At 53.8% G+C, this 27,046-nt stretch overlaps 1 protein-coding gene and 1 long non-coding RNA gene across 2 annotated transcripts in view; both read left to right on the forward strand.

Annotated features, from left to right (window-relative positions):
- Positions 1-9,106: 9,106 nt before the first annotated feature.
- Positions 9,107-11,498, forward strand: LOC116450983. The gene is made up of 3 exons (XR_004243034.1): positions 9,107-9,192; positions 10,576-10,655; positions 11,266-11,498. It is a non-coding gene; the product is annotated as an uncharacterized LOC116450983 (long non-coding RNA).
- A 5,281-nt stretch (positions 11,499-16,779) lies between these two features.
- EFNB1 (ephrin B1) overlaps positions 16,780-27,046 on the forward strand; it is a 48,801-nt gene continuing 38,534 nt past the window's right edge. Inside the window, exon 1 of the mRNA XM_032123755.1 lies at positions 16,780-16,997. Coding sequence (XP_031979646.1) covers positions 16,882-16,997 — 116 coding nt within the window. The 5' untranslated portion in view covers positions 16,780-16,881. The remainder of the gene's footprint in view (positions 16,998-27,046) is intronic.

Below are 27,046 nucleotides of genomic sequence, written 5' to 3' on the forward strand. Positions count from 1 at the left end.
CTCCAGGGTGGTTGTCAAAAGCTTTGGGGGGCCCCACAGCACCCTGAGGATTCCCTGGGAGATCATGGAATCACAGAATGGTCTGGGTTGGAAGGAGCCTTAAAGATGGTCTTGTCCCAAACCCCTGCCATGGGCAGGGACACCTTCCACTATCCCAGGTTGCTCCAAGCCCCATCCAACCTGACCTTGGACACTTACAGATGCCCCTTCTGGAGCCCTCAGTGCAAGGCTTGGTTTGGTGGTTCTTGGAGTTCTTTGAACCAGGAACTCAATTTCCAGACCATCCAAGAGGTTTGGGAGCCCTGGGCGCCTTCAGGGACCTCAGCTGACCCTGGTGACCCCACAGCTGGCAACAGGAGCAGCAGGAGATATCCTGGAGCAATCTGGGTTTATCCTGCCTTGCTCCCAGCTTTGCCTTTCCCTTCTCTGCTCACATCTGGCCACATGTGGCTGTGTCATTTGCCACACCCTGGGCCTGCAGACCGTGCGTTCCCTGCTAGCTGGTGCTGATGGATGAGGGAAGGGCCAGAAGCGTGGATCACATCCCAAACCCAGCTCTTGGCGTGGCAGTGACAGACCCCTGGATCCAACGGGGAGCTTGGAACGGGCTGCTCACTCTGGCAGAGTCTCCAGGGATGTGCAGAGAGATCCCAGGAGAGCCCAAGCTGCCCCATGGTCTTGCTCAGGGCTGGTGAGGGACGGCTCCTCTTTGCCAGGAGAAGTTTGGATGTGGCAGAGATGCTTCTCCTGCTCCTTCCCAGCTCTGCCACCAGCACGATTCCCACAGAGCTGGTGGGGCTGCCCCAACACCCACAGAGCAACTCTGCTCCACCACAGCCACTCCTGGGATGTTGCAGCTCCACTCTCCATCAGGACGGCTCCAGGGTGTGACACAGCAAAGGGAGACTTCCCTTCCTCCATCCTGACTTGGGCTGCCTGGAGAGGTCAGTATTCCATGGGTGCACTGGAAAAGTCAGAGCATTTGGGAAAACTCCCACAAAACAGGGCTGAATTCCTAAAAAAAAAAAAATCATTTGGGAAATTCCTTGGAGCATCATGAAGTGCAAAGGAAAAAGTCCTGCAAAGCACAAAGAAATTTTTTTAAATCACCAGGGAAAGTTCCTAGAATTCCTCATCTGAGGAATTTCTAGGAAACGTTGGAAGAGTCTGAGAAAAGTCCTTGGCTGAGGTTTTCCGGATGGAAAAGTTTCTCAAAATATTTGGAGAATTTCATACCAATACCCTTGACTGAGGAATTCCTTGAGAGCCCTCGTGGGAGTCTTGAAATTCGTTGGGATGCTCCTAGACAGGTTGCTGATAAGGAAATGCCAGAAAACTTCCGGAAGAGAGAAAACTCACAGGAAAAATGGAAAATTCTGGGGAAGTTTCTAGGTGGAGGAAAGTCAGGGAAGCTCTAGGGCATTCCTTGAAATTTTTCATGTTGGAGAAGTCTTATGAAGCCCTTGAACATTCCTGGAAATGTTCTAGACACAAGTCATAGGAAATTCCTAGGAAGCCTTGGCATTGCGAGAAAGGCTGAAGGATTTAGGAGGATCACGCCCTCCTCAAACTCACAGGACAAAACCCTACAGGAGCTGTAGGTCCCTAGAAAGCTCCAGGAATTTCCCAGGAGGTTCCAGGTGAAGGACTCGAACATGGTGCCCACCCTGATCCTCTTTACTTTCTGGCCCAAGTCCAGCAGGATTTGCCTGGAGCTGATTCTGTTTTCCTCATGGATGCAGAGCTGACCCTTCAGATCGGATCTTGGGGTGGTGAGAAGTCTCCACTGGTGACAATTCCCACAGGTCCGTGGAGCTGCTTGGTGGGAAAAGCATCGAATCCGTTGTCCAAGGATCGCGCTGTCAATTTTCCCATTCCAAACCTTTATTTGTCTCTTCATCCCCTTTTTCCTGGTCCATTTTAACTCCCTCCATGCAGGTGTTATCCCAAACCCTGGATCAATGTGGTGCTTTCCCCTGCCATCTCCTCATTCCCTGGTGTGGATCCGTCGGAGCCGAGTGGCAACAGATGAGGGAAAAAAAGGACATTTCCTCTTTTGTTCTCTTTCCTGGCTCCAAGAGTTCTCAATATTCCACTTGCCTTTTTTGACTCTTGCTGATCATTGAAAGGAGGCCTTCAAAGGGGCTCGGCAGCGTCTCCGAGATCTCGTTAAATCCCAGTAATTGCTGATACGGAGCCGCCGCGCGTGTCCGGATGGGGGGAAAAGCTTTTCATGTTCATTACTCTGCAATTATGAGCAGGGAAGTTCATCTGCCATTTTATTGCTCTGTTCCATACGACCATTCCGTTCCCCTGCGATTCCTCAGTGCCAGCAGTAATTTGGAGCCGCTCCGAAGTGCTTGGCTGTGCTCTTCCCTCTCTTGGATCATTTTGGGGGGCACCAGAGGAGGTTTCTGGCCAAACTCCTGTGGGACCTTGTTGAAAGTCCTCTCCCCTGCACAAACAGGCTGTTCCCCAAATCCTGACATCCTTAACCAGGGATTAACATTCCCATTTATCCCCAGGCTGCTCTTGCCTCACCAGCCTCAGCTGAGTGACCTTGCAGAGACCTTTCAGAAACCCCAAATATTGCAGCTTCTCTGCTCCAAGCCTCATCCAGGAGCTCAATTACTCTAATTAAGCTCATGTTACAGCACGGCCGGTGTGGACAGACCAGCTCCAGGACTGCCAGGGCTCTGTGCTCATCCCACTTTTCTCCTGGAGCACCTGAAGCGGGAGACTTGGCAGGTCTCTATCCCAGGCAGGGCATGAGCTGAGTGACCTGGAAATCCATGGACATCTTCAGCTGCTGGTGCGGGAGAGATGAACCTTCAAATCACAGAAACCCTCTGGGAACATGGAGTCCAACCCTTCCCCAGCACTGCCGAGGCCACCACTGACCATGTCCCCAAGTGCCACATCCACATGGCTTTTAAACCACTCCAGGGATGGAGACTCCACCCCTGTGCCAGGGCTGGACAGCCCTTTCCCTGAGAAATTTTCCTGAATATCCAATGGAACTTTCTGTGGCACAGCCTGAGGCCGTTCCCTCTCCCCCTGTCCCTGTTCCCTGGGAGCAGAGCCCGATCCCCCCCGGCTGCCCCCTCCTGTCAGGGACTTGTGCAGAGCCACAAGGTCCTCCCTGAGCCTCCTTTGCTCCAGGCTGAGCCCCTTTCCCAGCTCCCTCAGCCGCTCCTGGTGCTCCAGCCCCTTCCCCAGTTCCCTTCCCTGGACACTCTCCAGCCCCTCAATGCAGCAGCACAAGAAGAGCAGAAGGTGGAGAGGGATTTGGGAAAAGCTCCTTGGGCTTGAAAAAGGTCTTGAGATGCTGCTGATGGTCCCGGATCCTTCCGCCAACACCCGCCGAGGTCGGACAGATGGGAGGAAGGGGGCCGCCAAAGGGCCTCTTTTGATCCAATTTTTCTCCCTTCTTGAGTGAGGAGTTCGATGGGAGTTGGTTTAAAGTAAACAGAGGAGTCCTTGGGATGGGCTCTGAAGGGCTGGCAGCATCCACAGGGTTGGCGCTGCCCCGGACAGGGAGGATGAGGCGTGGGATAATTCCCAGCATCCATAGGATGTTAGTTTTCAGACTTCATCAATAAGACTCTTCTCCTGCGGCTCCCCAAAATGTTTATGGAAGAGATACAGGAAGGGGGGAAGATCAAACCTGCTCTGGCGAGGCCTTGCTGGCTTTATCTGTGGTTTATGAGGTGGCCAGACCTTGGCGGCTCTGCTTTAACTTGTTTTGATCTGGCCGTGCTTTATGATGATTATTCTGAAATGTTTTGACAGGCATGAGCCTCACCCGTCTGGGCTGCTCTGCCGGGAGTCCCGGGGCAGCGCTCCCACAGCCTGGCTTTTCCAGAAAAACCCAAAAGTTCAGAGGGGAGATGATGCCTGTCCTGAGGATGCTGCACCCGTGTCCACCTGGGAAGACTTGGCTTGTTCACGGCCCTTTCCTCTGCTTGCAGCCTCTCTGGGGTTTGCTGGTAGGGCCTTTCCGAACTTTGGGAATGGTTTCCCAACAGATGTTTGGGCTCTCAAGCTGCATTTTTGGTTTTTCCCCCAAAACTATCTCTCATTTGCAGACATTTCATACTTTTAGTTAAAAAATTCCCAGCTGCAAACCACATTTCTGGGAGGACCATCCCTTTGTGTTTCCAGCGAAAACGGGAACGTTTCAATAAATCATTCTTGGGTTCTTTTTAAGTTTTTTTTTATGGACAATACTTGGAGCTCCTGGCTGGATTTGGGGACAAGTCTGGAGGGGTGGTGGGGTGAGCTGTGCTGGGCTCCCAAGGCCGAGGGAGGTGTGGGAAGGTGCTGGTGGTTCCCAGGGATCGGCAGGATCACATCAGAGGCAGCACCTTTCCCACCTCCTGTTTACAGTCCTTCCTACCAGTCTCCATCTCAAAAACCTCAGGAGCTGGAGCCACGCAGGAAATAATCATGGAATCACAGCATGGTCTGGGTTGGAAGTCACCTCAAATTCCATCTTGTCCCACCCCCTGCCATGGGCAGGGACACCTTCCGCTTATCCCAGGTTGCTCCAAGCCCCGTCCAACCTGGCCTTGGACGCTTCCAGGAATCCAGGGGCAGCCACAGTTTCTCTGGGCAGCCTTTAGGTGCTGGAAGGGGCTCTAAGGTCTCCCTGGAGCCTTCCCTGCTCTGGGTGAACACCCCCAGCTCTCCCAGCCTGGCTCCAGAGGGGCTCCAGCCCTGGAGCAGCTCCATGGCCTCCTCTGGATGCGCTCCAGCAGCTCCACATCCTCCTGCTGTTGGCCCCGGGGCTGGAGGCAGCTCTGCAGGTGGGGTCTCACCTGAGCAGGGCAGAATTCCCCCCTCCCTACTTCCCACACTGGGAATCAGCCCAGGCCTTGGGGGGTTCTGGAGTCCCTGGGGCCGAAGAGGCTCCAGCCACGGGCTGGTCCTGCTGGCTGTGCCCAGCCCTGCTGCCAGAAGCTTGGCATTGGCTTATTCCTATCAAGGACCTACTGGGAATTAGGGATGTGCTGCCCTTGGTGTGGTCTCTGCTCTGTTCTCAGCCCTGAAGGACCAAACCCGCCCCTCTCTGCCATTCGCCTCTCGGGGTGGCATGCAGGGCATTAGAAAATGAGGGTAAAATTGCCTCCTGCTAATTTGTGCAGATTCCCTCCCCTCTTCCTGGGTGCTGCTGCCCACCCTTGGCACTGCCCTGCTCCCTGAGCATCCCATGCCTGAGACTTGAGATGCCCTTTCCAACCAATCCACCCCAGGATGCTGGGGCGGAGGCAGCGGGTGGTTCACTGCATCCCTGCACGATCCCAGCTGGAAGGAGGGCAAGCCCAGGTGGAAGGAGGATGGGCAGGCTGTGAGCTGTGGCCGTGTTTGCATCTCCGTGGGTGTTTTCGTCATTAAAATGCTGTGGGAAGAGGTTACCTTGCCTCCCTCAGTGTTTGTTGCTCCTGAGCTGGAAGCAGGAGCTCTTTGTCAGGGAGAATGGCCAGGAGTTTTGGCTGGAAGGCTTTCCGTGGGCTGCCGAGGGCGTGTGGGCACCGGCCGTGGCTGTGGCTGCTGTCCACGGAGGTACCGAGGCTTTGGCAGGGAGAGGACAGGGCTGGGGACTTCTGGACAGTGTGGGTTTGATTTGTGCCACCCCGATGGCAAAGCCCGATGTCCCTTTTAATGGCCAAAGCCCTCTCTGTGCCTGTCACCTGCATTTCTGAGCTCATCTCTCTGAGGACCCCTCCATCCCCCCTATCTCCTGCGGGTGGTTACTGCCAGGAATTATCATCTGCCTCACAACTGCTTTGATCTGGTGCTCCCGGAAAAGGAAAACATGCGTTTTCTCTCTTTATTTTATTTTAAGCATCGTTTATCAGTGTAGCAACACCTTGAGGTGAAGGGGCATGCGGGCAGGGTCCCCAAACCATCCACCCCCTGAGGAAAAAGGCTTGGGAGCACCTGGAAGGATGGGATGGCTCGGGATGGGATGGCAGGGACCCCCTCTGCCCCCCATGGTGGGGGGTTTCACACAGCCGGGCATCCATCGGGCTCCCGATGCTCTCCCAATGCTCTCCCGATGCTCTCCGTGCCTCCAAGCAGGGCTTATCGGGGCTGGACATGCCTTGGAGGCAGCGCTGAAATGGATGCTGCTCACTGAGCTCCTTAATTGCTTTTAGCTGTAGACTTATTAAAGAACAAGATTTAAATAACGTCAGGGGGAGGAAGAGAAAAACACCTCAATAAAAACAAGCTGAAGGAGGGAGTGGAGAAGCTTCCTGTGGTGCCGAGCTGGAGTTACGGCGAGAAGTCGTCAGCAAAGGCTTCCAGGTTTCCTATTTTTCCTCCAAATCTGCTTTGAGTTTAAGCAAATCCCCAAAGATTGCCCATGAATAGTCATGCGGGAGCTGCCTGTGCCTGTGCTCCAGCCGCTATCCCAAAGAACTGGATTCCTGGCAAAAAGGAGATGAGAAAAAGCACCAGGTTTTCCTTGAATATTCCTTATTATTTGGGGAAGGCTTGTAGACACTTGTGCTGAGATCTGATAGGAAAAGATTTGCCCAATTATGGAATAGAAACGGTGCCGGGGGTCGCAGCCAAGGCAGGGAGCGGCTCCCGAGGCTCCGCCAGCCCAGCCCGGGCACAACCCCCCTGCCAGGCAGGGAGAGCTGCCCCTGCCTCTCCTGGCACAGCCCTGCACGTGTGGGTGTCAAACTCCGAGCGAAAAAATCATCCCGAGCACCTGGGGGAAATCCAACAGTGAAAAGGAGCCAAAACACTGCGGGAAAACTTCCCTTGATCACCCCTTGGTGTGCTCAGGGGTCGGGGAATGGGAGATGAATCCCAGATTTGCCCTGCGTGATGGGGGCAGATCATAGAATTCATCCCAAGAAAACACCCCGGAAAGGGCATTAGGAGGGGGACTCGTTGTGTCTCCATGGAGTTAATTGGGATCACGGCAGGAGGTGGGAAGAGGGTGCTGAGGAACCCAACACAAGCCGGTGGCTCTTGGCGTGTCCGGGGGCTCTCGGTGGGATGAAGGATTCACCCAGGGCTTGGAATTTGCCCCAGATTGCCTCACCTTTTCTTGGTAGAAAAGACCTTTCCCCCAGCAAGGTTTCTAGAAGTTGCTCTGGACTTGGATGTTGGGATTTCAAATATCAAAGGAACAAAAAGCTGTGGGTCACGTGTTTCTCTCCACTGTATCCGGTAATCCCACCAGCCATCCCCTTTCCCTGGAACTCAGGTTTTTTTCGGTGGAAATGCAGGAGGAAAATGGCAAAAAAAGGGGGAGAAGAATAGGATGGTAAATGGGAAAGAAATGTGAGAAGAATGGGATGGGAGATGAGAAGGAAATGGGAGAATGGGATGCTGGCAGGGCAGGAGCTCCTGCACCTCTGGAACCGAATGCTCCGGGCTCAGGATCTCTTTCCTCTGCGCCAGACCCAAAACTGCCTGGTCTGATCCCAGAAATGCTTTTGCCTAGGTCTGAAACTGGGAATAAACAAGGAGAGCAGGGCTATCCCTTGGCTCTCAGGGGTGCCCCTTGGCCCACAGAGAGGTCCCTCGGATCACCAGGGTGTCCCTGGGCTCTCGGGGGTGTCCCTGCGGAGCTGAGAATGGCAGCCGGAGCCGGGAATGGCAGCCGGAGCTGGGAAAGGCTGCGGGAGCAGGCGGGAAAGGGGCTCGGCCGCACGGGGCCCGTCCCTGCCGTAGCTGCAGCTCGTTAAAGTCTGGCTGGAGGCGAGAGAGATGCCTCGATAAAGATGTGAAGCGAAATCGAGGGTAAGTACAGTAATCTCCCAACTTCCCACCGGGGTGTGAGCGCCCAGGTTGTAAATAGGCTGGAATCAAAGACTCATAAACCATGCAAATTGCTCCGTGTGTGTTTGTCTGTCTCCTTCCCATGTCTTTGCCCCTCACCTCCTTCCTCTGTGTCTCTATCTCTCTATCTCTCCTCTTTCCATGAGCTCCGCTCTGCTCCCGACGAGCCTGTTCGGGCGAGGGAGGGAGGCTTTAAAAGGCATTTTTGTGGTTCTGGGCAGCAAGTCAAAAAAAATCTGCTTTTTTTTCCCCCCTGCCACCCTGCCCCCCTCCCCATTCCAGACTCAGGGACACGTCACCCCAAACCTACACAGCCATCAAAATAAACATTAATTAAGATATTTCCAGTGATCTTCACTGTCACAAATTACCAGCCCCACAAAAGTAGCGCTGCAACTGCTCAGGATGTTCAGTTTATCCCTTTTTGCGATTGCTGAGAGATAAAACTGAATTTCTCCACTTTCTTCTTCTGCCTTTCAGCCCATCCTGCTCCTCACAGGGAGCCAGCGGGGCTGGAAAAGCAGCGGCACCACGGAGCTGCATCCCCAAAAACTGCAGCGGGGCATGGAGCGATGTCCGAGTGGGAATCACGGAGCCATGACCCACCTGAATGGGAGGAATGTAGAGCCTTGTGCTCTGTGAGAAAGTGAGATCCCCTCCTGGGTCCTGCAGGGGTGGGGATGGGGCGTGGGGGATGCAAGGATTCAGGGATGCAGTGGTATTGGGATGTTGGGATGCAGCGGTGCAGTGTGAGGGGATGCAGGGAGGCAGGGATGCAGTGGCACAGGGATGCAGTGGCACAGGAATGCAGGGGCACAGGGATGACGGGAGGTACAGGGAGTGCAGGGGTGTAGGTGTGCAGATGTGCGGGCTGTGGGGATGCGGGGGATTAGAGGGGAGACAGGATTCAGGGATGCAGGGATGCAAGGACACAGAAATGTAGGGATACAGGGATGCAGGGTTGCAGGGGGTAGAGGAGTGTAGGGGTGCTTGGGTGCAGGACTGTGAGGATGCAGGGATGCAGAAATGTAGGGATGCAGCACCACGTGGGTTCAGGGGCACAGGGATACAGGAGCACAGGAGAGCAGGAGTGCAGGGTACAGGGGTACGAGGGCACAGGGGTGCAGCAGTGAGGGGTCCGGGGGCTGGATCTCCCTGTCCCGGCTCCCGCAGCCGCCCGGGAAGCAGCGTGGGCCGCCCGCAGCAGGCGGGCTGCCAGGAGCCTGAGCTGGCAGGGCAGGGTGGGGAAGCAGGAAAGGGAGCCCCGCTCCTCCTCCCCTCGGGGAGAGCTGTGGCTCTCGGCGGGAGGCTTGTGAGTACACACAGACTCTCTGGAGCCTCCCATGTAAATCCTGGCAGGACGCAGCCAGCTCTGAGCTCATTCACGTGAGATCACCGGCTCGTTCGGGGCACGCGGGTGGGGACGTGCCGGGAGCTCGGCGGGACCCTGCCCCGGGGGGCTGCCCTCCGCTTGGGAGCTGGGAGAAGAGCTCAGCCCATCCAACCCCTCTCCCTCCAGGTCCCTCTTACAGCAGCACCGTGTCCGTGTGGCCACACACGGCATTCCCCAGCCTCCTGCAGCCAGCTGGCAGGAACCAGCTGTCGTGCCAAGATACGGGCTCTGATCCTGGGGATGGCACGTGGGACACTGGGGAGGGAAGGTGTGACACTGGGGATCAGCTCTGGCACTGGGGATCAGGTGTGGGATGGGAGATGGGGCACTGGAGACGGCCGGTGTGGCAGTGGGAATGGCAGATTTGACCTTGGAGATGGAAAGCCTGATCCTGGGGATGGAAGGTTTGGCACTGGGAATGGCAGGTCTGACCGTGAGGATGGTGAGTTTGACCCTGGGGATGGAAGCTGTGACACCGAGGATGGAAATGGTGACACTGGAAGTGGAGTGTCTCATCCTAGGGATGGAAGGTCTGGTCCTGGGAATGGTAGGTCTGGCCCTGGGCATGGCAGGTGTGGCACTGGGAAAGGAAGATCCGGCCTCGGGAATAGCGGGTCTGGACCTGGGGACAGCGAATCTGGTCCTGGGGACAGCAGCACTTGGATTTTCCACCCCGGCCAAGGAGCGGAGGCCACGGCAGGCGGGGGAACAGCCCTGGTGGGGGCGATGCCTTGGGCCACCCCCCGGCAGCCGCGTGTCCCGGCACTGCCTCGGGCTCCCGGCACTTCCCCTGGGATAGGACACAGCCCCAGGTCACCTCCTGCTCCTCCGCCACCCTCCACCACTTTTCCTTTGGTGTTCAAACCCCGCGGGAGCTCGGTCTGCAGTTGCGACTTCCCCTGGCCGCTGGCGCTCCAAAGAAAACAGATCCATGTGTTTGAAAATCTCGGCTTACACAGCATTCCTTCAGCTTCTGCTCCTTTTTGGGGCTTCTCCTTCTTTCTCTGGCTCGGTGACCTGAAAATGCACTTTGTGTTTTCCCCGGGAGAGGTGGATGAGGAGAGCTCCGGCATAGCTGCATATTAAACCCCGCGGATTTTCCCGAGGTGCCGCTGCCGCGCTCCCGCTCCAACAAATTTTTAATCGCTCGCCCCAGATAGACCCGATTAGATTTATTTTTTTCCCCCCGCTAACAAAACCATGGCGTTTCCTGTGCTCCTTTCTGGCTATTCAGGCCCCTTTCATGTCTCCCTGCCTGTGGAAGGACGGCCGGCCCCGCACACCGGGATAGCGGCGGGAATTTCAGCGGGAATTCCAGCGACAAGCTGCTTATCTTCCCTGCCAGGTCATTAACGAGCTGCTGGTGCCTTTTGCAGGTCATTAAGGGAGATGTTAAGGAATGACCTCGGCTGTGTCCCCTTGGATATTCCCGCCTCCTCCAGCAAGCTCTGTACGAGTGGGTACATTGCTACCTTATATATATATAAATATATAAAAAGACACATAAAAATGTATATAAAATACACATATATAATATATAAACATATAAAAAGGCATAGACCACATATAAGTATATAAAACTCATATATATCCACATACAAATATATACTGATGCATATATACCCACATATCTATTTATAAAATTACATATATGTGTATATATATATATATAGATATACACACACACATTAATATATGTCTATAGATGTTCCTTTTCCCACCATATTCCTCGTGGAATCTCCCACTTCAGGGCTTCTCCTTCTCCAGCCAATTTGAGGCATTTTCCTGATATTTTCAACAATAACAGTCAAAGAGTTAAAGGCAGCTCCCCAGCATGTCGCACCCCTCACCTTTGTTCTTACAAGAGTGAGGTGATTCACTTCTGATGGGGTTTTTAGGATGCATCACTTGGTTTTCTGGGAATCTCTGGATGCTCAGGACCCGTCTGTTGCCCTCACTCCATGTTTAGGGTGGCACCAGCTGCCTGCCAGGGATTTTTCTTGTGGTTTTTGTTGTCCCTTCCCTGCCCCTTTGTCAGCCCTGAGCCCCGCTCTGCTCTTTTCCAGGGCACAGCCAAAGCCACGGATTTGCTGGAGGTGGGGAATTATGTGTCCTGCCCTGGAGAGCAGTGGGAAGACAGAGCCAGGAGGGAATTCGGCCTCTCTCACCCATTTCTGTGGCCTCATTCGTTGAAGCCAGTATTCCTCCCTTCCCAGAGGTCCGGAGGAAAGGGAGCAGCTCCAGTGAGGATGTTTAGGATTAAACCTCTACTCCAGTTCCATTAAAACTCCTGATTAAAGTGCTGGACTCCAGACAATGCTTCCCTGACTTCCCAGTGCCGACAGCTGCTCCTCCAGCTCCCACTTTCCATCGCCAGCCCAACCCCTTTCCAGCCACCTTTGAATATTCCCCTTTCTTGCAGGGTTTTATTCTTTTTCTTTAATGTTTTTTTTTAAACCCCAAATCCATGAGTGGCCACTTCTAGAAGCGATAAAAATCTTATTCCCTGCCTTTGGATTTTTTTTTTTTTTCCAGGCAATTGCAGCTTGCAACACCTTAATTATCGCAGCTCTGAAAACCGGTTAAAGATTTTAATACTTCCTTCCCCAGCCTATTATGCAGCGACTTCTCAGCCCCATAAAATTTTCCTCTGGAGCCCCATGGCCTCGTGCTGCTGCATTTCCCTGCTCTGTCCTTTCCCGATGGATTAAACACTCCCAGCTCCCCCTTTCCCTCTCCTCCTGGGGCAGGTGGGAAGCGCCTGGATTTCCAGGTGGAATATGGGGCTTTTTAAAATTGAAATCCGGTGACACAGCCAGCAAAAATGTTGCATCACTTTAATCAGGCAACACATCTGCAGAAGGTGCAAGATTCCCGGAGCCTGAGCGCGGGAATGATGGGATAAATCACGGGAAAGGCGAATCCTTGACATCACCTTCGTGGCTGGGTTTGATGCTCTGATTTCACTGCTTCCCTGGCACCCATCCTGCCTGGCTGGCTGTTATTCCACGGGTACACAGCTCTTTGGATGTCTCCATGCATTCCACATCCTTCAAAAAATCCCTGAGTTTTTTTTTGTTGTTGTTTTATAGAGACTTCGGTTAATCACAAATTTTGGCCCCATCTGTGCAGGGCTCCTTGGAAAAGCACTTTCCAGGGAGAGGGGCCACGCCTCTGCGAGGGTGTTGGGGTACACGTGCCAGCCCGGTGGGATCTCATCCCTTTCATCCTAGAAAACACTTAGGGGGAATCTCTCCCTGGTCCCACAGTGCCTTTGGGATGAGAGAGGTTTATTCCCCACCGATGTTTTATTTAGGTGAGTTTTAAATAACTCCAGAGCTTTCCTGGGGGAACCATCCCCCGGATTTCTGCACTAAGCACTTTTTCCTGGTGTTCAGCCGAATTTTTCTTTTCCTTTTTTTTTTCACTCTGTTTTATCCCATTTCTATTTTTTTTTCCACTCAGAAATTTCTCAGGTTATTTAAATGTGAAGTGGCTGTGGAATACATTGGGCTGCAGCTCATCACTTGATGAGGGGCTGATTGGGCTCAGAGAGACTCTGCCAGTGGCGGGGGAGGCAGGAGAACCGGGAATTTTGGGAATGATGCCGCGTGTCACCATTCCAGTCCCTTTAGAATGGAGCAGGTGAGGGAAAATCACCCGGATCATTCCCAAAAATGTAGTTTTAATGAGGTTTCAAGGGAGGTGAAAAGGGAGGAGAGGGAAGCCAAGAGTCCAGAATCCACACAGTGCAGGAAGGGCACAGTGGGATGTGCGGGAAGGGGGCATGGATAGGACACGAGGCAGCTCCTGGGCCCCAAAAAGGTGAAGAATTTGGGAATTCAGAGATGCCTTTTTCGTCCCTCCCCAGCTGTAGGTGAGGACTCCGGGGAACACCAGGTCTGTGGGTGGCTTTTGGATTGCTCATGGAATGGGAGCCTGGAGCAGCACCCCAGGATGGAGCTGTGTGGGAGCTCAGTCCCCCAAAACCTGTGACACCCACGTGGGAATGTCCATGATAGCCCCAGGAATAGCGGGGCAGAAGCAGGGCAGGAAAAGGGAAGGGAGATGGAAATCCCGGTGACTCTTTGTGGAAGCACCAGAATCACCCACCATGCCTGGGATTTTGGACATGGATGGGGGGTTGTTGTCCCCTGGACCTGCTCAGAACCCCCTGGCTCAGCCCCCCAGGATATGGATCCCCTCCGGCTCCAGCCCAGAGCCCAGCCCAGATCCCAGTGTCACCGCTGCACCTGAGGCTGGGAACCATTTCCCACTTAATTTATTGGGGTTTTTTACCCCGAACCACGCAAGGAATCGCCCTGGTTGGGCACCACCGATTCCTTCCCTTGGCTGGGTGGGAAGAACTGGCGCTCTGCTTCCCTGGGCAGGTGTTTCCTGCTGTGGGACAACGTGGGGAGGGCTGGGAGCAGGTTATCCCCGTTCTCCCAGACTGATTCCCACCTCTCCAAGGTGTCCCACTGCCCTGGATGAGACCTGTTCCCATTCCACGAGGCCTCTCCCTCGTTACAGGTGTTTGCTTTGGTGTCGCTGACACATTCCAGAGTGGGCAGAGGCCACAATCCGGGTTTTTCCCGGCGTGCCAGGTGTGGCTGTGCTATGGAACTCTCCATGAAGTGGTGACCTTTGGAAGCTCGTGCCTGGCTCACCTGTGCCTGGCTCACCTGCTCCTGCCCTCATCCCAAGGATCCACAGCACCAAATTTGTCCCCATTGGGTCGAGGTGATGGAGTCTGATCCCAAAGTGTTCCCAAAGTGTTCCTGAAGGGATCCTGTGCCCTCCTCACCAGGGGAAGTTGGGCACAGGGGAGCCGTGGGGACATCATCCTCCTTTCCATAGGATTCCCGGCTCTGGATCCCCACCTGAGCCTGTGCCGGGAGAGCGGCATTGCCATGGCAACAGGGCTTGATGTCACCGGCAGGGATGGAGGGGCAGGAGAGTGAGAACGGGCAGGGACAGGGCAAGGAAAGCCGGGAACAGGCAACAAGAGCCAGGAATGGGCAGGGAAAGAAGGAATGGGCAGGGAATGGGCAGAGAGACCCGGGAATGGGCCAGGAACGGGCAGGGAATGAGCCGGGAGTGGGCAGGGAATGGGCAGGGAAAGCCGGGAACAGGCAGGAAGAGCCAGGAATGGGCAGGGAATGGGCAGGGAGAGGGCAGGGAAAGAAGGAATGGGCAGGGAATGGACCAGGAGCAGGCAGGGAATGGCCAGAGAGACCCGGGAATGGGCTAGGAGCAGGCAGGGAGAGCCAGGAACAGGCAGGGAATGAGCCAGGAGTGGGCAGGGATCCAAGGCCCCTCTCCCAGGACCCAGCTGGGTGCTCAAATATATAAAAAAATCAAATTTTTGGATGTTTTTTTCCCTCCTTCCTCAGGTATTTCCTTCTCCTTCGGGTCAGGATGGCTCCAGAAGAGCCCAAAGCCCGCTGCTCCCTGTGCCCAGGGAGCCCCCACACTCCATGTGCCACCCCCAACTTGGGGTTTGCATGGAAAAAGTAGAAAAATCGCGTTTAAAACTTTGACTTTAAAATAAATTTTATTAATATGGAGCCAATTTGACCCCGATTTTATCTTTTTTTTTTATAATTTTCTCAACAGAAACTGAACAGACCCCACCATTTTTTGGAATTTTTGAGCTTTAATTTGAATTTTTAAAATAAAAACTGAAGGGACTCGGGGGCGTTTTGGTTTATTTTTGTACTCAAAAGTGACTTTTTTGTTTGTTTTTCAATTTTCTCAAGACAAATGAAAGCCACGCCAAAATTTGTTGGTTTATTTTTGTAATAGAAAGGAACTGACTTGAGGGTTTTTTTTTAAATTTCCTTAATAAAAAGTGAACAGACTCGGGAGGGGGTTTTATTTTATTAATAGAAATTAAACCAACTCCAAAGGGGTTTATTATTGTTCTTGTAATAGAAAGTGAAGTGACTCCAAAGATTTTCTTAATAGGAAGAAAATTAATTCTGGATTTTGGCTCCCCCCTCCCCACGGCCAAACTAAAAAACGATTAAAAAATAACAGAAACTCCAAAAAGTCCAGAAGGCATAAAAAAAATTGCCACAGAAATGAAGAACCCACTTTAAATAAAATTTTAAAGGAACCTCAAAATGCTTCCAACAGAAAAGAAACTTTTAAAACGTTTAAAAAAAAAATTAAGAAAGAAAAGCTCCAAACAATTCTGGAAAGGAAAAAAAAAATTAAAAAGTTTAAAAAAAAAATAAAAAAAATCAGAAGATCAAAAAAAAAAATCAAGAAACCTTGGGAAAAAAATTTAAAATCTAAAAACAACCCCTAAAAACCATCCCTAACCTCCAAAAACTACAATAAAAACCCCAAACTAAAAAAAAAAAGAAAAAATCACGCAGACTTAAGAGGGTTTAAAAAATGTAAAGACCTTGGGAAAAAAAAAAACTTTCAAAGAATTAAAAAGAAAATAAAAAAGCAGCAAAAAAAATTCCAAAATAGTAAAAAAGAGAAACCAATCAGAAAACTGAAAAAATACATAAAAAATACTCTTCAAAAGAGTTTAAAAAATCAAAAATCTGGGAAAAAAAATCAAAAACTCTGTAAAAAAGTAGACAAATACCCAAATCTTAAAAAAAAGTGGTGAAAGGAGAAATATTTTCAAAACACTTTAAAAAGTCTAAAATATTTTTTAAAAAAATTCTTTAAACAAAGGCAAAAAAGTCAGAAAAGACTTAAAAAAAAAAACTTCAGAAAAAGTAAAAAGAATTTAAAAATCTTTTAAAAGCCTGAAAAAAAAAAAAGTTTAAAAAAACTGAAAAAGCCTCAAAAAATTCCAAAAACACACAAATTTTTTAAAAACCCTCGAAAAAAGTCCAAAAATATTGGAAGAGCTTTAAAAAATCCCTCGAAAAAAATAAAAAATATTTTAAATTCTTTTAAAAACCCTCCAAAACGTCCATGAAGTGGAAAATCTTTTTTTAAAATGAGGAAAAATCTGAAAAAATCGTTGAAAAAGCCTCGAAAAAATTTTTAAAAACTAGAAAAACTTCAATAAATTTCTTAAAAAATGTAAATACCCTGCAATCCGCTGGAAAGAAGTCCCAAACCGGTCCAACTCCTTTAAACCCCTCCCAACCGAGATATTTAATGGAATATTTAATGCAATATTCACGTTCCGTTCCGGCTCCGCCGCCGCTTCGGGCCTAGCCAGCGGCGTCCGCTGGGGGGCGCTCTAGGATCGCGGCTGAGGGGGGAGGGCGAGGCCAAGCGCGGCGCGCAGCGGAGGGGGTGATGGGCTCGACGGGGATGGGGCCGGGCCGAGGAGGCGCCCACAGCGGCGCTCTGCCAGCTCGTCCCCAACGCTGTCCCCTCCTCACCCTCCCCCCAGTAACCCGGTAGCAACGGCGGGCAACCGGGGGGGCATAAAAAAAGGCAAAAATCCTCCGCACTCCCCTTAAGAACCCACAATGGGCGTGCCCTCCCTCAAGGCCCCCCCCGCTCCGCTCAGCCATTGGCCGCTGGTCCGGGCTGTCCGCGCCGCTGCCTGCGCGGAGGGGTAGAGCGTCTGCCGCGGCGGGCGGCGCCTCAGTCGGTGCAGGGCGGGCGGAGGCGGCGGGTCGGGAGCGGAGCGGGAGGAGGCGGCGGCGGAGCGTGATGGGCGCCTGACGCCCGGCCCGTCCCGCCGCCGAGGGACGATGGCGCGGCCCCGCGGCGGGCGGTGGCTGCTGGGTGTCCTGCTGGCCCTGTGCCGTCTCGCCGCGCCGCTCGCCAAGAGCCTGGAGCCGGTGTCGTGGAGCTCCGCGAACCCCAAGTACGTGCGGCGAGAGAAGGGGGGGGGGTCGGGAGGGACGCGCCTCGCACCCCCCGCGGGGAAAAAGGCATCGAAACCGCGTTCTAAATGCGAATTTAACGGAAACAGCGAGGTTTTTAAGGAAAAATCGCGCCTGGAGGCTGCGGGCGGCGGACGGAGCGACCCCCGGCTGAGGACGGACCCGCGGCGCCGCGCTGCTTTCCGTACTAAAAAAAAAAAACTCCTTTCATTTTTTCCCCTCCGTTTTTAACTATGCGTTTGCTTTTTGCAGCTTTTCCTCTCTTGAAATCCATTTTTATTTTTGAAAACCACGTTTTGTTTCTTGATTTTTAATTTTTTTTTTTTTCATTTTTCACGCCTCATTTTTTTTCCCCACGGATCGCCGCTTCCCTCCAGCGTTTGGATTTATTACCTTTTTAAAATTTTTTTCTTTCTGGGTTTTCTCATCCGAAATCAGCCGCGGAGGAAGGCGAGGGGAGTCGTTCTGCCTCCACCTCGGGCTGGGTCCGAACAAAGCGGGCGGTGGGGCTGCTCCGCCTGTACAGACACCTAAATTCTATAAATTTATATATTTTTATATAAATATATGGATGTGGACGCGGCCGCCGTGCAAGAACAATATGAAGGGCGAGGAGGAGGAGTGGGGGGTGTTCGGTCGCCCCTACCCCGGGGCTGGTGGTCAGGATGGGTCGGTGGCCCTTGCTCAGCTTTATCTTGTAGATCATGGAATGTTTATTTATCTTACCCCTTTCTCCCTTCAAAAAATTCCTGCCTTTAGCCTGCCCTTTTTTTTTTTCCCACCACACTTCTCAGGGCAAAAAATAACCCAAAAATAATCCAAAGAGTTTTTGAGGGTTGGAAAGAACCGAAACAATTTGGACAACCTTCCTGCCTGGACACGTATTCCAACCAAATGTTTATTCCCTTGGTTTCTTGTGGGGGGGAAGGGGAAGGAACTTTGCAGGCACACTTTGTGTGTCCCCAGCTCTGGAAGCGCCGAGACAGCGGCTCTGTCACTTCGTTCTCCTCGGTGTGTTTTTCCTTTCTTTGGGAGTTGTGTCAGTTGGCTGGGAGCGGAGAGAGCCTTTTCCCTCGGGAATTGCCCCGCTGGATTCGTGAGCTTGGCGAGGGGCAGGCAAATTGGTTCCAGAAAACAGAGTTTTTATTTGAGAAAAGGCAGCTGGAGGTGGAGGCGGCTCCGGTTTGGTGGTGGGGGATGCCATGTCACCCTGCTTCCCGTCCTTATCCTGCGTTTTCCTTGAGCTGCCGAGGCCTGGGAAGTTGGGAGGAGGCCATGGCCATCGGCTGGCACAGAGGTGACACACCAGGACTTCCCACTGAGCCCTGGAGTGGTGGGCTTGGAGATGTCCCTCCCTGGGGTGTCCAGGGAGAGCTCGAGGGGTTCCTTGGTTTTCCCGAATTGGGAGCTTGGTGGTTTTCTGCTCCCAGTTTTTGAAGCTCAGTGGTTTCTGCCTTTGGTTCACCCTTAGTTCAGAGCTCAGACGTTGTCTGGCTTCAGTTTTCCCCCAGTTCGGATCTCGGTGGTTGCCCGCTCTCAGTTCTCCCTGAATTCAGCGATTGGGGTTGTCCACCCTTGGTTTTCCCCAGTTCAGAGCTCAGAGTTTGTGTGCTTCCAGTTTGGAACTCACTGGCTGCCCACTCTCTGTTCTCCCCAAATTCAGATCTTAGTGTTTGTCTGCCCTCGCTTCTCACCCAGTTTAGAGCTCGGTGCCCTCAGTTCTCCCCCAGTTTGGAGATTGGTGGTTGCCCACTCTCCGGGAATTTGGAGTTTAGGGTTTGTCTGCTCTCGGTTGTCCCTGGATTTGGAGCTCGGAGGTTGTCCGCCCTGGGCACAGCTTTCTGGGGATGTGGAGCTGCTCTTGTGGGTGCTTCTCCATCCCTGTATCGCCACAGGGACAGGAGAGAGTGGGAAGCGCCCGAAATGTCGGCGTTTCCACCCAGGAATGGCTTTGCCGGGACGTGCACGGGCAAAACCCATGGAAGTGTTTCGCCTCGGTGGGGATTGTTGGGGCCCGGCCGCGGTCCCATTCAGATCCCTCCAGTCTGTGCCCCTGCGGAGCGACCCTGGATCTTCGTGTCTGGGATTTATTTTCCCAGCTCCGAGCTTTGGAGCGTGGCATCGGGCAGAGCCTCCGCATGACTGCTCCCAGCAAACCCAGTTGAGGAAACCAGTCTGGGGATTGGTGTGCTGGGCAAAGTCCGTCTCCATCTGGAGGAAAAGTCATGCTCTTGGTTGGACCGGGATTATCTTCCGGATAGATCCATGAAAACCCTTCGCCACTGTACCTTGGGCTTCCAAGCCCCTTCCTGGGGCGATGCCGGGGCTGTGCCAGCCCCCATCCCACTCTGCCGAGCTTTAACTCTTGTTTTTAGAGTAAAGAGAGCTAAAGCCTTTAAAAATAACACAGCTAAGTGGAATTTTCCAACGGATCCGAGGAGCAAGCATGGTGCTCCGGGCCCGGCCGGCCTCAGTGCGATTGCCGTAAATAAGGAAAATATTTTCCTGCCCTTTCTGGGCAGCTGGGAGCTGTGGGCTCCAGCTCCACCAGCAGGTCTGGGGCTCCTGGTGTTATCAGAAGGATGCTGATAACACATCCAATAGATGGAATGATTTCCTAATCGAGTTAAGTTAGGCTTAAGCTGTGTGCTGGGTTGGGAAGCCCAGGTCAGCTCCTGGGTGTGTGTCCCAAAGCCAGCGGTGAAGTCATCACCCACCTCCCACTGTGAGGATGTTGGGTCTTAAAAGGGAAAAAAATAGGCCTAGGAATGGTTTTGTTGGAAAAAGTGGTAATTGTCTCAAACCTGTGCTTGGGATGAGCTCACCCTCTGAGTGAGCTTTCCCTGGGATGCCTTCAGAGCCCTTTGGAAGGGGGCTTGGAGAGGCAATATGGCTTTAATTTATTCCATCGTGTCCAAGGGGGGCTTTGGGGAAAGTGCTTTTGGGATTTACTTGTCCCCTTTGCTGCACAGCCGGGGGGCGGTGGGAGCGTGCTCTCCTTGGACAGCCGGGAATTGCCGGAGGAATTCTGGCTAAATCCTTTCTCAACTCCCTTGGCTGTAATTTGGGAGAAATATTGACCCTGGTGGGCTCCTGTACCGACCGTTAAAGGGAAGCATTCCTAATAAAATATGGTTTGGAAAATTCATTTCAGGCTGGAATTTGCCTCCCCAGAAAGTATTTTAATAAGGAGGTGGGGGAAATGGGACACATCATCCACGCGGCTCCAGAGAACGGCTCCTTTTGCCTCTGCTTTTCCCTCTTCCCCTTCCAGAAAGTTTTGCTCAGCTTTGAACTTGTTAAAAACAAAACAAATGCATTTATTTAAGAAAAAAAAAAAAGGTGAGGGGAAGAGGAAAAAAAAACCCCAGACAAAACTCTAATCCTTCGTGGTATTTTTATTCCGCCTTTAATGACATGATGGTGTCCCATGGAATTCTGTCAGCGCTGGGGTTGAAGCCTGGCGGATCTTTGCCTCTTTTAATGCCGTTTTACGAGGGACAAAGTGCTTGCGGGAAGGCTGTTTCCGAGGGGAAAGGCTGGCCCAGAGCTCTGGAGAGGGGGGATTGCACTTGTCGGAGCAGATGGAATGGAATTACGGGAGCTATGGGTGCAGGAGGCGCTCCATGGTGTCAGGATTTGGGAAATAGGGAAAACTCGCTGCTTATTTTTAATTAAAAGTCGTTTCTGGCTTGTGGAGACTCCCCCTTCCTGAGGCTGAGAGGTGGGGAATGGCTTTAAACTAAAAAGATGGGAAGTTTAGATTGGAAATTGGGAAGAAATTCTTGGCTGTGAGGGTGGGGAGGCTCTGGCACAGGGTGCCCAGAGAAGCTGTGGCTGCCCTATCCCTGAAAGTGTCTGAGGCCAGGTTGGACAGGGCTTGGAGCAACCTGGGCTAGTGGAAGGTGTCCCTGCCCATAGTGGGGGGTGGCACTGGATGGGCTTTGAGGTCCTCTCACAACCGAAACCATTCCAGGATTAAGGATTCTGTGTTCCCATCAAGAATCCCATGGCCCCCATGTGTACCTTGGCCTTTCCAGGGCTTTGCTTCATCTCCGAAGGCTGGGTTGGGCAAAGCAAGCCTGGCCAGCCTGCTTTCCAGCTGGAGTTTCCCTTTGGTATGGGGGGGACCCTTTGTTGGGTGCCAGGTCTTTGGGAGCCCTCCCAGCTCCTGCTCCCCACAAGGCAGACTCCCTCGTGCCCAGCCCACGTTTCACCGGAGGTGTTCCCCCTCTCCCTGTGCCAGGGGGAAAGGAGCACCCGGGGCTCCTTGCAGGTCGTTTGGGAATGACTTCATTAACTTAAATTAAAAAAAAAGGGAAGGCAGGGCTGCGGCTCTTGCAGTAGCCGGGTAAATACCACTGGATTCCATAAAATGGATTTAACTGCTTCCTTTAAAAGAAAAAAAGAGCCATGATGGGGTGGCTGATTGATTGTAAAAGGAGCCGGAGCTTTCTCTGGAGCAAAACAGCTGCTGCAGCTCCTTGGATCCGCCTGGCAGCGGGGCTGGACGGGGCTTCCATGGGACTTCCATGCCATTTCCGACCGACAAGGGCTGGCAGGGAGCTGGCAGGGGCTGCTTCTCTCTGCTGCACCTGAGCTCCTGTGTCACTTTGGGGGATCTAAGCTGTTCCATTGAATCCTTATCCCAAATGGGCTGGATGTGGCAGGGCAGGATGTGCCCGTGCCCTTGGTGGTGGGGTGGGGTGGGCTGGGGGTCCCTCTGAGCAGCTTCACGAGGTGCTGTGGGGCCCCCCAAACAGGCTTTATTGGGGACTCAGGGTGTCCCCAAGCCCTGTCCATGTTTTTAGGGATCACAGGGGTCCCAAAGAGCCGGAGCGCACGAGCAGCCCCTTGCATGACGTCCATCAGGAGCGGTTTGGATTGTCGCCTGTAAACCAGAGGCTTAGCAGTGGGGATGATCCCTTGTTTCCATGTTGGATTGTGTGTCCCAGCTTCCCCCCGGCTTTCCCATAGCTTTGTGCTCCCTGCCCCTGTGGCAGCACACCCTGTCCTCGGCACAGCAGTGGCCGTGCTGCTGGGAAGCCTGTCTGCCCAAGGAGCGCTGGACTCCGGTGGGAAAACATCTTGGAGCGATCAGTAGCACATGCTACTTGGAGTCTGGCAGCTGGAATAGGGTGGGGAGAAACAAAGCTGATTCCATTCTGTCTCTAATTAATGATTGCTGGGATCGAGGAGCAGGAGCAGGACTTGCTCGGCGCTATCGCGGCGTCACATCTGGGCAGGAATGCGCGGCCCGGCTGCAGGGCTTTTGTTGTGCAGGGCTGAGGGAGAGCCCAGCTCCTTGCTGCTGTTTCCTGATGCTTTTCCCCTTCCCATCCCTTGCTCTGGGTTGGGTGGTGTGGCAGAGAATCCTGCTCTGGAGAGCAGGAGGGGGATGGTGGTGGTGGTCCTCCTACTCTTGGAGAGAGTTGGTGCACTCCCGGCATCCTTCGGGATGGGTTTTCTTGCCCTTTGCGTGGATCACCAGCTCATGGCTGTGCCAGAGCTTCGGAATCCCATCTGTGGTTGGAGCCCTGATGATCTGCTCAGGGCTGTGCTGGAACCTCTGGGTTCCATCTCCCATTGGAGCATCAGAGCTCAGCTCGTGGCTGTGCCGGAGCCTGGGGATTCCATCTCTGGTTGGAGCAGTGGTGCTCAGCTCACGGAGTCTCAGGATCCCATCGCTGGTTGGAGCCTCAGTGCTCTGCTCGTGGCTGAGCCTTGGAATCCTGGCACTCCTGAGTCCCCCAGCCTGTCCAGGCTTGGTCCCAGAGGAGTTGGAAAGCCAGGGCTAAACGTCCTGCTCGGTGAGGCTGGATTTGTGCACACGGTGGGGTTTTCCTGGCCCCTGCTCTTCTGTGGAGCAGGTTCTGCTGGAGCTGGAGTGGGGACTGCAGGCGATCCCTGGAGCACAGCTTGGGGGCCGCCAGTCCCTCCTCCCTGGAGGATGAGGGGACAGGTTTGGAAGGTTCCTCGTGGTGTTCCAGTGAGCAGTGGCTTCTCTGTGAGCTCTCCCTGCCGGAGCCCCCAGGCGGGATCCGAGCCGGCTCAGGTGCCGGCGTGGCAGTGCTGCCCCGGCCGAGCTGAGCTGAGCAGCTGCACTTCAAAAATGCCAGCTATTTATAACCCTGGCTCGGCTGCTCGGGAATAACCTTTTCCTACCCGCAGCTGGCCCTTCCCAGGTGGGCTGCTCACCCTTTCAGAGGCCATGGGCCTGGGCTTTTCCAAGGGGGCTGTGTGAGGGCAGAGCAGGGGGGTTGGTTGGTGTCTAGCCATGAACTCCCCTTGGTGTTTTCCAAAGGGTCTATCCTGCTGTGGTGCTGTGCCTGCACAGAGATCCATGTGTGCTATGTCTGCTGGGGCTGGGCTGTGGTGAGAAGCTTGGAGTCACCTGGTTTGACGTGGATTGGCCTGCTGGTGCCAACATGGAGGTGCCGGGGTGGGGTATTTGGGAGATGCCACACAAGCTGTCCCAGCTCCTTCTGTCCCAGCACCTTCAGGCCGGAATTTGGGAAGTACAAAGCCCTGGAGTGGGTGCCCTCCCTAGTTGGGAGTTGTGGCGGGTTTTGGTGGCACCCAGGCCTGCGTCACTGCTGGTGATGGGAGAGGAACATCCCACTTCCCAGCAGTCCCTTTCCTTGCCCCTGGCATCCTGCCGGGATGAGCCCAGCCCTGTGCACCAGCTGCCATGCCTGGCTTTTGCCATCCAACCTCTTCTGAGTAGGTACTTTGGGAAAAGCAAAGTGCCTTTTCATGGCTTATGAGCTATAAACCCCCTTACACCATTCCCATTGATCGCAGAGTGTGTCCATGTTTTCCTTCTCATTAGGCTGGGAAGCGTCTGCGGTTGCTCGCGCGGGGCTGAGGCTCGGTGCCGTCTCCTCTTTGCCACTGATTTTTCCCTTTTAATGGATTTCTGAAACGTGGGAGCACGGCCTGGTGTGCGGGTTGGCAGGCGGGGCTGGCAGCCTCTGGATGTGGAGGGATGCAGGGATGTGCTGGCGCTGGGCTCCGCGCTCTTTGTCTGGGCTCGCTGTAGTATCGCAGCCAAACGCGAGAGGGAGGGACGCAGCCCCCTGCTCCCACTGGGATTTCAGGGGGCAAATCCTCAGTGGGGGTTGGAAGGGGAATGGGCACAAAGGGACTCCCCCATTAAGACAGGGTGGCCAGTGTTCCTGTGCGGGGGGTCAGGCGGCTCCCAGTGCCGCAGGGATGCCGGTGTGCCCTGCCTGCGGCCGGCCGGGAGCATATGGAAAGGATCTGGGTGTAATATCCCGGGCTGCTCCGCGGCTTTGCTGAAGAGGCCACTTCAGCAGGGGACGCGGCGTGGTTAGTCCTCCCGGCTGACACATCCCAGGCCTTCCTCCGACTTGAAAGAGCTTGAGTTCGCCTTTGAATCTGAGGATTTATAGCCCTTTTAGGCCTCTCCAATAAAAGCACGGCTCCCTCCTCAGACAGAGCCCACCGTCTCCCTCCTCCGAGCTCATTATCCTGGGGATTTGTGTTGCTTGCTCTCGCTCTGTTGTTCGCTACCGCCGCTTTCTTCAGATGTGTGGCCGAGAACTTCAGAGCAGAAAAGCTGAGCTGGAGCGGCCACAGGGCCCAGCCTCGCTCCAGGTTGGAGCAAGCATGGATCCACATCCAGTGGTGTTCCCAGAGAGAGCCCTTATCTGCTGATGATCCCCTGCAGTTGGGGAGCATTGGGGAGCAGTTCCTTTTTGTTCCGTGTGCTCCCTCAAGGATTGTGAGCACATCAGGATGAGCTCCCATTGCATGGAGAGCTGCAAGTGAGTGTCTGCTCCGTGTATCCATCCCATCTTCCTCATCCCAGCACGTGTGGACACTGGAGCACCCTCAGCCCCACAGATTTCTGCTTTCTAGAGGCCCCTCAAGCCTCGAACTGTTTAAAGGGAGGCTTAGGGAAGAGGCCAGAGAAACGACATAATAATTATTGTATTACAAATTGTTTCCTTTAATGGACCCTGTCGGATCGCTCAGTCTGCTAAACACATTGTGCCCTCCCCCAGCCCCTTCCCACTGCTCCAGCCTCCCCTCGCAGCCCTGGCCTGCCAGAAAATTCCTCCTGGTGAGGAGCTGGGGTGGTGGGATGAGGGATGGGGCTGTGTGTGCATCCACTTGCTCCCTCTGCTCTCCGTTTGTGAGGGGAGATGGCGTGGCTCCGCTTCCGCTTGGGGATCCTCTCCCTGCGGGTCCCTGCCTATTTCCCATGCTCCGGAGTTTTGTATTGCCTTGGATGTTGCATATTCCAAGGGCTTTTGGCTGGTAGCACCCCCAGCTGATTCTGGGGGCTCATGGACGTGGACTCAAAAACCTCTTGCTGTGCAAGTGCTCCCTCCCTCCCATTCTTTCCTGGCGTTCCGGTGTGTGCTGGCGGAGGCTCCCAGGCAGCGTTTTGGCAGCTCCCAGCCCCGAGGGCTGTGGGGTGTAAGGAGAGGAGCCACCAGCGGCTCTGTGAATTTTTTCGTTGCCCCCCAAAGAATAAACGTGTTGGAATTAGGCAGCAGGTTACGTTTCTTCAAGGCCAGGCAGCAAATATGTTTTAAATTTGGCAGCCGACAGCGGAGAGCGGGTGGGAGAAATTTTCCAGGTATTGCGTTACACTTTCCCCTAAAAGGGCTCTGCTTTGGGGCTGGGGATTAAAGGGAGGAGAGGAGGGGGACCCCCTCCCTTTCACGTACTTGCAGCCCCGCTCTGAGGGTGCTGGGACTGGGATGCCCTCCCTGGGTGCTGCCTATCCAGGGTGATGCCCGCCCCAGGTGGTGCCCATCCCGGCTGAGTCAGGCCCTGCTCGGGGCAGAGCTGTGCTGCGGGGGATGATCGGGATTAACTTTTGGGCTTCCTCCCTCTGGGTGCGATGGGAAATTTACAGCGTGCTCTGGGCACCGCCCCGGCCTGCCGGGCTCTGCCTGGCCCCCCTCCCCTCCTCTCCTCTCCTGTCCTCCTGTGATGTCTTTAATAAACGCTTTATGCAAGAGCAGACCTGGGATCCACTCCCAGCACGGACCTGGGGCTCGGCCAATTAGTCAATTATTTCAAAAGAAGAAATTAAAAAAAACAAAAAAAGATGAAATGTTATTTTTGTAAGAGAAGGTCTGGCCCATGGCTCAGCCAGCACCCCCTCTCCTGTGGGAAGAGCTGGGGTGGGGGAAGATTGGGGAGCTCTGTACAGCCCCTCCCTCAGTGACCATAGCCTGCAGTGGCTGAATCCCGTGTCCCTCTTGTGTCTCCCCCCATGTTCCCAGGACAGGGAGCTGCCCCTCACACCAGGCAAGGGGAGGGGGTCTTGGCAGCTGCCTGTGCCCTCTGCACCAGGCTGTCCCTGCCAGCCTGTCCCTTGTCCCTGGGCAGCCAGGCGGGTGGTCCATGAATGTCCATCCCTGCCGGAGCTGGCACTGGTGCATCCATTGTTCCCAGCTTCCTTCATAGCATGTGAGGAGGAGGAGGAGGAGATGCTTCCCCAGGAGGTGGGAAGGGCTGTCCCAGTGCCACTGGGGATGCACAGCCCCCTTCCCTCTCACTGGGCCAAGGAGGCCTGCCTGGATGGGGGTTTCAGGAAGGCGCTTGGAAGTGTGAAGGGCTGGAGGCAGCTGGAATTTCCCCTTCAGCTGTGTTAGGGTTTAAGATTTGTATTATTCTTCTTTCATGGAAATTTGTGAGGCCGAGATCTGGTTGTGCATCCCAGCCGGTTTGTGCCCTCCTTTTCCTGTGACCCCCTTTCCCTGTGCCCCCTTTCCCCTGCCCCCCATTAGCAGTGCCTCAGCTCAACTAATTACTGAAATAATGGAGGCAGCAACATCCTGGCAAAGCAGTGCAGGGAGCGGAAAGGAGAGGAGGGTCCCTTGTGCTTCCTGGACCCCCAGCCCTCTCCTCCTGCTCCGTCATTTGCAGCTTTGTGCGTGCTGCTCATTTAATGGCAGTAGAAGAACTTTTTCCTATTTTCCTTCTTTTTTTCACTCCCCTGAGCTACAGGAAGACTCGCTGGCAGTAGGGGATGGAGGAAAGCCTG

The sequence above is a fragment of the Corvus moneduloides genome, chromosome 14, assembly GCF_009650955.1.
Source record: "Corvus moneduloides isolate bCorMon1 chromosome 14, bCorMon1.pri, whole genome shotgun sequence".
Taxonomy (NCBI): domain Eukaryota; kingdom Metazoa; phylum Chordata; class Aves; order Passeriformes; family Corvidae; genus Corvus; species Corvus moneduloides.